General features: G+C 39.8%; 1 protein-coding gene across 7 annotated transcripts in view; it reads right to left on the bottom strand.

Moving 5' to 3' along the window:
• Nucleotides 1-13,721, bottom strand: part of Phldb2 (pleckstrin homology like domain family B member 2) — a 214,867-nt gene that overhangs the window by 57,457 nt on the left and 143,689 nt on the right. For all 7 annotated transcript variants that reach the window (XM_028785217.1, XM_028785211.1, XM_028785210.1 and 4 more), the window contains one exon: nt 1,607-1,990. In XM_028785217.1, the coding sequence (XP_028641050.1) occupies nt 1,607-1,990 (384 nt within the window). The remainder of the gene's footprint in view (nt 1-1,606; nt 1,991-13,721) is intronic.

Raw genomic sequence — 13,721 nt, 5'->3', positions numbered from 1 at the left:
AGGAAGTGGCTGATAATAATTGTCCAAAGTTTCAAAGAGGGTCATATACTTTACCTGAGTATTCGATAACATATATATAAATAACATTTATATTACATACATGTTACATATAAGTAATATATAAAACATAGTATATAATATATAAGTATTTATATTATATTACATATTATATACTATTACATATACTATACATATATAATATTTATATATACTATATATTACATATAATATATAGATGTTTTGCCTGCATGTACATCTTTGCACCTTGTACCATATGAAGACAGTGTCTCCAAGGAGGCCAGAAAAAGGCATCTGATTCCTTGGAACTGGAGCAATGGGTCACTGTTTGCTGCTATTGATGCTGGGACTGTACCCAGGTCCTCTGGAAGAACAGCTAGTGCTCTTAAATACTGAGCCAGCTCTTCAGCCCCAACCCAGTAACTTTTCATTCCTCATCCATTCTCCACCTTCCCATCCTCATTGCTAAGTTTCAGCTTTCCAGTAGGAAAGCCAGATGTGCTATTGAGAATTTCCCTCTTCTGAGAATTTGTCCAAGAGTAACATATCATGAAAAAAAAAAGAAGTGACTGACACATAACACATATGCAATTCATCACAGTCCTGACATATAACAGGAGGTGCTCAATGACACATAAGAACTTCTAACCAGGAAAAATCTGTTGAAAGTAGAGATCGCCATGTTAAATGAAATAACTCAGTGTCATGTGGCTTTGCTCATATGTGAGATGGCAGCAGCAAGCACGAGAATGGGAACTAGTAAGAAAAGTGGAGTGAGCAACTAGAAAGGAATCAGGGACTAAGACGGGATAACTGGGAGATGAATAATAATAATCTAATAATAATAATTAATAATAATAATTAATAATCCAATTACATCACAGGCATGCATGGAAGTTCCATGATGAAACTCACCCAACTAACACAAGCTTAATAACATCTGAAAAATCTGATGAATAAAAATTTTCCACCAGGATTTTGAAAAACAAAACAGGATAGTGATATATATTTATGCCCCTTTAATGGAAGGGGCATGAAGAATAGTGAGTATGTGTACAAATCTATGCACAGGCAATATGACAGGGAGGCAAGATATATAGTTTTACTTCACTTCTTAAGTGTACAACTGGGAAGGGCAAGGAAAAGAAAGACATCTTTTTACCCCAGGGTGGCTATATCTTCACACTGCAAATACCACTTTACAGCAGTGGTTCTCAACCTTCCCAATGTGAGGACCCTTTAATATAGTTCCCCATGTTGTGGTGACCCCTAACCATAAAAATATTCTTATTACTATTTCATAACTATAATTTCGCTATTGTTATGAATTGTAATGTAAAATATCTGTGTTTTCCAACAGTCGAAAGCCACTACTGTGTGAGGGTCATTTGACTGGGAGGGATCATGACCCCCAGATTGAGAACCACTGATTTACAGCGATCTCCCTAATTTGCTGCACCTTGTCATCCATCTTCCATGGAAGCTGCACTCCAATGTCAAGAAAATACCTGTGATAAATATCTCATTTCCCTGTGGAAGTAAGCCCATGGCCCTAGGCTCCATTTGTGGTCTCTGCACCCAATATTACCTTCGGTAGGATACTGAGGTAGGAAGACTCATTGGTTGCTTTCAGAAACGCTGCTGAGGATGATGGGGGCGTCCTGGTGAGGTCACCAAGCAGTTCGTCGTTCCTGCTGCCCCTGGGGGCCAGGAAGCTGGCACTGTGACCCAGGCTCCCGAAACCAGCAGCGTCAACATCCTGGAGAGAGCCCTTCCGGTGGCACCTGTACCTGGTGTCCGGGCACACCAGAGCCTCCTCGAACACAGACTCCTCATCCGACAGCTGCAGCTTCTCAAGCTCCTTGTTGATTTTCTGCACATCAGCCACCGTGGTGCCAGCAGACAGGCGGCGACCTTCGGGCTTCGTGTACTCAGCACAGAGACTGAGGATGGTCTCCAGCCGCTGCCGCTCCTACAGCAAGAAGAAGTTAAGGTCAGCTAGAGTGACAGAATGGAGACAAATTCAGACCCACTGTGGAGCTGGAGCGCTCATTCACATACTAGTCCACCAACACCCTTCCTCCTGAGGTCTTCCTCTTTACTTCCTTCTTTTTTTCTCCCCCTCCCTCTCACTCTCCCCTTTTCTTTCCCTCTCTCTCCCTCTCGATATATGATCTCTTGCTGTGTATCCTTACACTCACAATCTTCCTCCCTCAGTCTCTTTAGGGCTGGGACTACAGACATCCACACCCACACCTAGCTGCCAACATCTATGGATAGATACATTTAAGGACCTAGATGGAACTGTTTATAATTCCTGGTTTCTCCCCCAAACCCTGTGCTACCTATACTATCTTCACCTATATAAACCTGGGCTGATTCTAGCCTATATCATAGTCCAAAAAGCATCTTCTTGATTCATCAAAGTCTCCAAAACTTTGAAGATAAACATACAAACAAAACAACAACAAACAAACAAACCTCCATTTCCCTATCAGATAATAACTATCTCTTTTAACATTATGGACTTAAAATACTTGTTCTTAAAATGAATTCTTTAACCCCACAGACAAATGTTCTTTTCCTGTTAAAAACTCCAAGAGAAAAATAACATTTAAAGTATCTTTCAATGCACAGAACTTATCTATGCCTTCATTTTTCCCCCTTACATCAAAAATTTCAAAACTTAAAAAATATCTGGTCACTACACAAAGGTCTTCTTTAGCACTTCATATGAATATGTCTTTTAAACGTATGAATGGGGCCAGAGAGATGGCTCAACCAAGAAAGGCACATCCTAACATGTCTAGAGACCCGAGTTCAATCCCTAGGACATATATGATGAAAGAAGAGAGCTGGCTCCTACAAATTGTCCTCTGACATTCGTTCATATGTGTGCTGTGACATGTGAGCACACTTGTGTGCTCCTGAACACACACACACATACACACCCACACACACAAATAAATAAATAAAACATGTAGTTAAAAATATATAATTGTTGCAATAAAATAAAGGACATTTCACATGATGTCCAGATAGAAAGACATAAATATAGCTCAAAATCTAAAATCATTGACTATTTGATACATGTAGCTGGAATATAAAATAATAATTTACTTACTTAAAAAAGAAAAGAGACCACAGACCATCAATGTCTCAAGTAATAGCAATCATTAACTAACCCCCTCATCAGACTCCATATAAAAGCATAGTCACTTACAATTTTAAGCAAATTAATAACATAGTTATGAACAGTGGGAAATAATTTTCCAAGTGGTTCTCATAAGCCTAGACAGCCTTGTCTGCCGGGTGGGGAGCCACACATAAATCTAATGCCACAATGAAAAAAAACAAAACTGAGGACCATATGTTGTGATTAAATTCTACCACATTGGGAAGAGACTTCAAAAGCTCCCCACCCCATTGAAAACGACTTCACCAATGGGCAATCAGTAATAAAATAGAAACATACTCTGCACATTAGGCTGCTTGGTTTTATTCCAGTGCAGCTAAGTCGTGAAGACAATTTCAGAGAGTTAGTTCTCCCTTAGTTGAGGTAGCAACAAAGAAGTAACACAGCCCTGTGCTTCCCCAGTTTCCATTCACTGCAGTAATTGGAAAAAATTATTTAACTCATTTAAAGTATATCTGACATGTGTGTGCCTTTTGAAGTATCCCCCTCCTTCTAACAGAGCAATAACTTGTTCAAAAAGTCCATTGAACCGGTCCCTGTGAAGTCCCACCTCCCTGTTACTGCTTGAACTTCTGGGCTCCAGCTGCAGGTCTGTCCTCATGGCTTCTCCTCAGTCAGGCACTCATAGTTGCACAAACCTGACGCCTTTCATCCAGGCGCCCTGGCCCCTATTTATCTCTGCAGCTGCCAGCAGCTGCCAAGCCCTACCCACCTCAGCTTTACGGGGAGGGAGTAGGAGACACAGCTTCTATTGATTTATCATAAACTTCTCCAGCAATAAAGAAAAGTCTATATAGGGATACACAAAAAACACTCGGTGAGGGCATAGGTAAGGAGAAGAAAGGGACTTGGGTAAGTTACATCGCCTTTCTCCACAGCATTTGCACCAGGGACTAAATCTCCAAAGAAAACTTGCCCTTCTCAGTCTGGGTTTAAGCTGTAGCATCTAGACTCTGTCTCAGTCTTCATGGACCACACATGATGCACACAGTAGCCTTTGCCACTTGGGATTATCTGGCATTTACCAACTTGCATTTAGTGGGGTCCCCAGTGAATGGCACAATCTTCCAATGAAGGAAAGGTACTCCTGCCTAGACTGGGAGACACAATCCTTCCTCTCACATCTCCTTCCCAAAATAGTTGCCTTTGCTGTCTAGGCTGTTGCTTAATTCCAGAGAGAATAAATGATCGCAGCCCTAAGATGGATGCTATTTCAGACAGTGAAACGCCGTATCCAAAGGCATGTGCACAGGAAGTTTGGTCTACTGGTATGTGTGTCTCTCTATTCTTATCACCCCATTCACAGGCAATCTGTCCAGACTGAATCAGACACACATGTGGCACTGCTGCCCACAAGTCTAAAAGAAATCCAGGCGGTGCTGAGACATGCTGACCCCTTAAAAAGCTACACTAGAGAGAAGTAGGCTGAGGCTGAGAAGTACGTCAGAAAAGACTGCAAAACATTTCAGAAGGCACTTCAGGAAGCCTTTTAAGGAAAACCCTGAGCAGAACTAACCCTCTAGATACTGCTCGCTTCAGCTACCTCCATTCTGGTGTCTGGTTCGAATTAGTCACCACATGGGGATCTTCCACCCTGTATGACCTCAAGCCAGGACACAAACCCCTATCCCTGACTCAGTTTTCCTTGAAGCTTTCCATCACAATGTGCAAAGCCAGAGGTATCCCAGTATCCCACATCAGTAATCTCCCATTCAGAAAACTGGTGGCTGCCACTCCAGGAACCAAACTTACTGCAACGCTAAGTATTCAAGAAGTAAAACTATTGTAAAAACATTTTCCTTTCCTTTCTTATTTCCCCTTCCCCATCTCTGTATCTCATGCATACCAAGGACATTATGAAGGGTCATAGTAGCTTAGAAAGTGTCATGAAAATATTGCTGAACGGCTTTCTGAACTTAGACATTACAAATTTAAAGAAGGTGTTGAGGGTTGGTAATAGATTTTTATTCCCAAACTTTCTACTTCAGAAGAACATTTTTATTATATGTACTCTATTCTATTATATGTATGCTCTATTACAATCCCCAAATAGGGTTATAAAAAACAACCATTGCCCTGGAGCCAACATCTGCTGGTATAGTCCACAAGACATGGAAAATACTAAATAAATAAATTATGCAGGAAACCAGCTACCAATGCATAAACAGAAATGAAATGCTTGCTGGATGATTTGTTATAACATGTTGAGTTAATTGTTTCACACGATAAAGGCGCCAGCCTGGCGTACTTATATATGAGTTGATCAAAAGAAGTACTTTCTCTCTTCAAAAATGCCTCTTTTGATAGTTAGGTGTGGCTCTACTTTTCACTGTTTCCATAATCTTGAGTTTGGCAAAAATCTATTAAGTTACTTGTTTCCTAGTGGTGTGTATAGAATATGTAGGTGAGAAAAAAGATCCCCTCTTCACTCATATTTGACAGGAGGTACAAAACAGTAATCTGTTACAGATACAGCAATGAACAAAGGCTCACAAACCCCCTGTGGATTAAGGATGGAGCTGTAGCTCAGCAGCAGAGCACACAGAGATCTAAAAATGAGGGGCGGACATAATCAGCTTGAAGAAGTTAATGAAGAGTCGGCGCCCCTATTCCCTGGGCTTGGGGACTAAGGTGGTTAATATTGGGCTGTCTTTCTAGGGAAAAGTAGTGGTTTTGTTGGAACAGGGAATAATAGCTAGGATTTATTGCATAGCCATAAAGTATTGGTAGAAATCTGTATAATTGTTATTAAGCTCAAGTTATAATTTCTTAAATGGTACAAAATTTACTTTGATTTCAAATTTAAGGTTTTCATTGGTATGAGTTTCTTATTGATCTAGAAGTGAGATTAATATCGTTACTCTCATAGGCATTGTGCCTATATAATGCATTTAGGAATACAAGGCTTAGGCCCAGTCCTTCTTTAACTTTTTTTTTAACTGATTTGAGATGGTTAGCCTGTGAGTTAAGGGCCTATAGCAAATTCATGGCTCTGAGTTTATTATTAGGGCATTTTCTATATTTTATTTAGAAATAGCTGAGAGGAGTTTAACAGACAACAGTTCAGATTACCTTACATGGATAGTTGGTTTTCAAAACGTCAGCAGTCCACAGAATTGATGTTACAAACATTTCTGCATTAAGGTTCATTTTGATTAGAGACCTATCTGCTCCTGACAGCTTCCTGTCTTGGATTCTAAAAAGAAATTGAGCGTCTTTGGAGCTACTCTAGTTGTGGTGAGACAGCCACTAGGCAAGAATTGCCTCTTTTCATCTACAAACAAAATACTGTCCTGCAAAGGACACATTTGTGGAATAGTCGACTGACTATATCTGCCAAGACAGAGTAATCAGTCTTAATAATTCTGCATCACTAGGTCTGTCAGATGATCCTGGGCCAGAAGGCTGAAGATCGGATGCTCCAACATTTTGTAGTATAGGGACTGTTCAGGTGTTCAGCAGTCTCTATAAATTGGCTAAGTTTTAGAAGCTATGTTTTGTGCTTCCCATAATTTCAGCTAATTCAGTCATTCTGGATTTCTGATGGGGTTGAAGTCTTATAGTCTCATAGCCAATCCCGGCTATTTACTTTGAGAGAAAAGACTTGAGAGGATGGTTTTCAGCTGACATTCATTCTAAAGCCAAGAAAAAAGCCAGGTTCAGAACTAAGTCTTTTAGTTAGGAGAGATGACAGAGGTTCTGGTTAGTCAACAAAATGATGGACTTGGTATTAGGTCGTTCTTGTACCTTATTGATACAAATTGGTATAGTTATGCTCTAATTGTATTTTGAGAGAAAAGTTTTATCTTAACAGGAAGGGTGATATGTAGGAGGAGCAATGGTGGGAGGAGTAAGGAGAGGAAGAGGAGGAGGACCTAGGAGACGGGGGGTGGGGGGACACGGAGACTGTCTCTGCCAGTCAAAGATAGTTGGTATATCTAAGTTAGGTATTGAGTTACACTTCTGATTGTGTGGTTATCTTGTTATTGAGCATTATCAAACTTATAAAGCCTTTGATTAACATTTTAAAAAAATAAATAAAAATAAAAATAAAATAAAATAATTTTAAAAAAATGAGGAGTGGAATGAGAATAGGTAGAGTTCAGAGCATCTGTGCAGAACTTTCAGGATGCCAGGATCACATCCCAATGTCTCAGTTAGGTCTGGCTTGAGGATGGTGATGTATACCTGAAATTCTGGCATTTAAATACTTACGAGTCTTTCATGTATGTATAGTTCTCCTTGCATTTAAATCCCTTGAGGTTAGCAACTGGGATGTTAACATTTTCTCTTCCTGGGCATAGGAATAAATGGGTTTTCTATTCCCCATCCCCAGATTACATGGTCTTCAGATTTGTACTGGCTGATGAAATGCAAGAAGCAATGGAGGACATACCTGTACAACAAGCTGGTATGATTTATTACACATCTTCCTTACCTATGACAGACTGGATCCGTCAGTCTTAGTTTCCAGAGATGAAGTATGAAGCAGAAGTCTTAACTGACCTACAGTGGCCATGAAGTATATGGAAGAAATAGAACTATGCTATTTTAAACCTCTCAAATATTGTATTTCTTTTTTCCCCTATAGAAATTCATTATGACTGTGCTTCATTTTAGCAGGAAAATGGCCCAAAATTTGGAGAGAAGAGACACAATGATCCTGGTTAAAGAATCATCATTTACTTACTGAATAAACATGTAGCTTTGTCCAAAGAGAGGGGTCTTTGTTTAGGCTAGGATTGGTAGTATCTGATAAATATAGGATGGAGGCTGCACACTGCAGAACGATTACGCGATTTGCTATGGAAGCCTTGGCTCAAGGTCTATCAACGCAACCAGAGACTCAAATTGCATGGCCAATCAATCATCAATGAGAAATACCTACATGATGAAAGCTCAATAAAAATTTTGCAGGCAACAGTCTACAAAGTGGTGTGTGTGCCTTGCCACATTCCACTCTCCAAAGCTGGTGGAATAGTGTGTCCTGAGTCCTCTTGAGAGAGCGTGAAGCAAGTCCCACTTCTGTTACCCTCCAGATTCTGCCCTGTGTGCCTCTTTTCTCTGGCTGATGTGTATTGATTTGTTTTCTCAACTGTTTAAAACTGTAGCCATCAGTATAGCCTGAAGAGAGTTCTGTGGGAACTTCTAATGAATTATTGAATCTGATGCTGGTTTGGGGGAACTCCTGGACCTGCAGGTGGCATCAGAAATGATGTGCTGTGTACAGAAAGCATTCTTTTATCTTGTAATTGGCCTTTCTATTTACCCCGACTCGCCTTTCTACTGATTCCAACAGTTTGGGGAAAATCATCTAATTAAGAAGCTGTAACTGGTTCCTACAGATTGGTTTGAAAAATTACCTTCATGTGACATTTCACAGTTTACTAAGAATATTATAGACTGTCTGAGAAGTCTATTTTCAAATTCACAGTCAAGGAAGTGCTTCACTCTGCCACTCTTGATTCAAATGATATCGACTCTGTGCCCATCCAAAGTGTTGAGCGGTAATGGGGCTCATCAGTGGGGTTGATGTGGAATGGCGCTCATGAGTGGGGTTGATCTGGAATGGCGCTCATCAGTGGGGTTGATCTGGAATGGCGCTCATGAGTGGGGTTGATGTGGAATGGCGCTCATCAGTGGGGTTGATCTGGAATGGGGCTCATGAGTGGGGTTGATGTGGAATGGCGCTCATCAGTGGGGTTGATCTGGAATGGCGCTCATCAGTGGGGTTGATGTGGAATGGCGCTCATCAGTGGGATGATCTGGAACAGGGCTCATCAGTAGGGTGATCTCGAACAGGGTTAGAGAAGGAATGGGGCACATCTACAAAATGAAAGTTCAATAGCTTTAAGTGGCTATGTCTGCTTGGGAGGCAACTGCAGGTTGCTGGAAGGTAACTAACAATGTGGCAAATACTAACTAACCATCAACTCCTGTTTTAAGTGAATTGCTATGAAGATTTTTTCAATGCACTTATCTTCCTCCTCTGTAATAATAATAGCCATGGGAATAAGACATAAAGAATTAACTAAGACGCTTAACTATGACTTTCAATATTCCTTTACAATACTAACTACACTGAGGAAAAACCACAACACACAGCCTAAGGAGATGGATAGCATCTTAAGTGTTCTTCCTAAGTGGTCCCATTCCATCACTGTGCCACTGTAGCTAAGTGCACAACTCAGGGCCAGACCCCCAGAGTTTAAATTCTGGTTCTGGATGTACATTTGAAACTTCAAGCCAAGCAGGTGCCTTGCGTTTCAGTTTAGTGTATAAAACAGGATAACTAGAGTGTGACCCCTACACTGCTGTGCTGAGATGAGACTTTTCTTCCTGATTCACTATAACCTGAAGAAAATCACTTGGATGTCTCACTGTTGTTCATTCTGCTATCTCCACCAATACAGACCAATGTATACTCCCCATGGCACACTAAATCTAATAGAGTGGGTTCTAGAAAGAACTAGTCTTAACAAAATCCATTCTCTAATATGCACTTCATCCTTGACATAAAACCTGGGTTGCTACTCAAGTTGCCTTTGGCTCTGCCTTAGAACTTAGGATGTCAGCTGAGCAATATTATCATGCAAATGCCTGAGCTAGCGGTTCATCACTTCCTGCCTTTGCTTGTACACAGAGACGTTAAGCTCTTTCAGCATGATGTCACCAAGCAAATCTCCAAACACACATTTTACTCTTATACACATGTGTGTCTTATTTCCCTCATACCTATTGCTTCTACTATTTCTAGCTGTGTCCCTATGACAGAAGGGACTGGTAATGTAAAAAGATGTAAATATAAAAATATTATAGTTATTAAAAGCATTTCATAATTAACACATGTAATAATGTAGTATAAAATTATAGCTTGTATAAAGCATACATTTATGCTGAGGTAGTGTTTATTTGTGGTTTTGTTGCATATCAAACATGCCTAATGTAATATGGCACAAGTACAAGTACACACACACACACACACACACACACATAACTAATTCTAGTAATTTTTACCCAGCAATGTTTTTTTTAGCTAACTTTTCCACCTCACAGCTATTTGTATTTTGTTAGGTAGACTGAGGTTCATTTCAGCAAGCAGACCCTTTCAACAAGTCAACTGGCAAGTAAGTCGGTTAAAAACTGTTTCACTTAAAAAAAAAAGTTGAAGATGAAAGACCCTTAAAATTAACATATATTATTTAAAAATGCTGTGAGGGACTGTGTCACATTGGGGTGGGGAGAGGATACATAACATTCTAAGAGAGGGGGAATATGTTATTAAACTGCTTATAAAAGTACTCATTCAAAATAAAGAATATTCACGACAGAAAAACATGTCCTATAGCATCTAAGAAGACCAGCCACATGGCTTTACTCTTACATGAACAGTTGTTGGAGGGACCCCAACCAGCAACATGAGCCCTGTTACAGACACTAAGAGCTGGCTACACTATACTACCAGAGCACCAATGTGACCATTCTCTGCCTAGTTTTTCACTCTGGCTTGACCAAATTCTGGATCATTTTGTTTCTTCTGAAAGGTCATACATAATCTATGTAACACCAGATGAAATAATTACTTTAGAACTTTACATACTATTTTACTCTATTCAGTGAAAATCAGTTGTAGGTGGCACCAAGATCATTACACCTTTCCATTCTTCAGGTCTATCCTTGAGACTGGAGAGATGACACAGCAGTCACAGGCAGCTCTCCTTAGAGGCTCGGTTCTCTTCACCCACATCCATCTGTAACTCCCGATTCAAGGGATTCAGTGCTCTCTTTTTCTAGCTTCTATAGATACCATGCATGCATGTGGTACACATATATACATACACGCAGGCACCACGTTTACACACATAAACCAAAAACAACTAAAAAACCCTTTCTTCACCCTCTTCTAAAATTCTTTGTACATGAAGATGATAGAGAAAAATACAGGGAAACTACAAATAAAAAGAGAGAGTAGATTGTCACCAAGAAAATCATTGCAATGTGGTTAGTTATGAACCACAAAACATGGAAAATTCTGTATGTTAAAATTTAAAGACACCTCACAAAATCTTATGCATCTTATGCAGGAAATGCATCTTCATTGCAGAATGTTAGGAATGTGACAGGATTTTTCTTTTTTCTAGGACAGTTGATGGAAGCATAGCCTGATTGGAACAGTTTAGACCACATCTGCATCATCTGCTATACTCTATAATCAAAAAGAACAATAAATATAAAAGAAACATGGCACCTTTAAGCCAACTTGGCGTTTTCTACAAATTCTGTCTTTCCTCAAAATCCAAATGACAATCCCAGAGCAAGGATAAGGTTTTAGCAATTTTGAATGAGAAACATCAACTTATCCAAAACAAACTTATTTCAATAGGACATACCATACTGCACAAAATATCTTCCCCTAGTGTCAAATGGACTTTATCTGAGCCAAGTATGGAGCTGTTCTAAATATCATAAAGCTAACCTCATTAATCCAACTCTTCGGAACATGAAGGAGACATACTCTTCCCTATCCTTCATAACTTCTGCATATTTTATGTAAGATGAATAGACTCCCAAAAAAAGGACAGATGAAGTCAGATTAGGTAGGAATGTGAGAATGAGGGGGTGAGGGGTAAAGAGACAAAAATATAGTCAGTAAGATGGCACCTGATTGCAAGTCTAAAAACCTGGGTTCAATATCCAGGACCCACATGGTGGAAGAAGAGAACCTGTAAGTTGTACTCTGCATCCACAGACATGATGTGGCACAAGTGCAAGTACACACACACACACACACACACTCACACACACACACACACACATATCCGCAAAAGGAGCAAATCAAGATGTAATTAAAATTGTTAATTAAAGTTTTGTTTTGAAAAGACAGAAATGAGTCAGGGATGCAGCTAGGTTGTCACAGTGCTTGCTGAGCACGAACCTAAGCACTGCCTAAATTAAGCACGGCCATGGACACCCAAAATCTCTCAGCATGGGCAAAGTAGTGACAGGAAGATCAGAAGGTCAAGGCTATCTTCAGCTAGCTACATAACAGAAGCCAGCCTGGGCTACAGGAAACCCTATCTGAAAAGAAAAGGAAAAAGCAATAGAGTTTGGTGTGCTGGTGCATGCCTTTAATCCCAGCACTTAGAAGGCAAAAGGAGGTATGAGTTGAGGGCAGCGTGATACCTCATACAAATTACAGGCCAGCAAGAGCTGCATAGTGAGGCCTTGTCTAGAACAAAACAAAACAAAACAACAACAACAACAACAACAAGAACAAAACACCCATAAGTCTGGGATTTTCTTTGCCTCATGTTTTAGAGCACAGAGGAGAGATGACATAAAAATAAATGACTCAGTCTCCAGAGAACAGGGCTAGGTGAAAAAAACATACATACATACATACACACACACACACACACACACACACATATATATGTTTCAGACTATACAGCTATATTAAACAACAATATTATTCAGTAATGAACAGATCTGTGATTACTAGAGAGTATGAGAGGAAAAATGGGTGTGGCTAACAAAGGACCAACATGGCAGACCTTGCTGGCATGCCTTCCCTGTCTGAATGCCCAACCCTTCTATGCTATTATACAATACTCTGAAGGAAACGGTACACCAGATCTGTGTACTCTAAAATTTCTAATTTTAGAAATTAACATACTTGCATGTGAACCTACAATTATCTGAAAGTAGATTTTTAAAAACATTTTAAACCAGATCCCTTCTATAATGGATCTGGACGTTCACAGCTCAATACCTGAAATAAAAAATTTCTAAGTTGATTAGACTTTTGTTGACTTGTCACAAGCTGTAGTCATCTGAGAGAAAGAAAACTCGACTGAGAAAATGTCCCCATCAGACTGGGGTGTAGGCAACACTGTAGGACATTTTCTTGAATGATGATTGATACTGAAGTATCCAGCCCACTGTGGGCAGCGCCATCCCTCATGAATAGTTTTCAGTTGTATAAGAAAGCAGGCAGAGCGAGCTATAGACTCTGCAATATAAAGAGCAAGATAATAGTGTTTCTCTATGGCCTCTGGCCTCAGTTTCTGCCTTCAGGATCCTGCTTGAATTCCAGCCCTGATGATGATATGCTATGATATAAAAGTGTAAGCCAAATAAACCTTTTCCTCCCCAAGTTGCTTTTGGTCATGGTCTTTATCACAGCAAGAGAACAAGGACAATTCCCATGAATAAAGTGATGAATGTGTTTCTCTGATGGTACTTGTAGGTTTCTATGCTTCTTGAAATATGAATCTCAAATGTTAAAAATATTGCCCATTTCAAAGCTTCCCACGAGCCTTTCTAGAATCTGAAAATAGTAGCAAACATTACAACATCAACCCGAATCACTGAAGCCTATTCTTTTATTAGAATAGTTTTTTAAGGGGCAGATCCATTAAAAAGCTTCTAATTTAGATGCACTAAGTAACTTGCCAATGAATAGAGGGGTCACACTCACTGCAAAATCAAGAGGTCCCTCCCAAGT

This window comes from Grammomys surdaster, unplaced genomic scaffold (genome assembly GCF_004785775.1).
Source record: "Grammomys surdaster isolate TR1022 unplaced genomic scaffold, NIH_TR_1.0 125167, whole genome shotgun sequence".
NCBI lineage: Eukaryota > Metazoa > Chordata > Mammalia > Rodentia > Muridae > Grammomys > Grammomys surdaster.
Note: the sequence above shows the minus strand (reverse complement) of the source record. Positions and strands in the feature narration are given on the sequence as shown.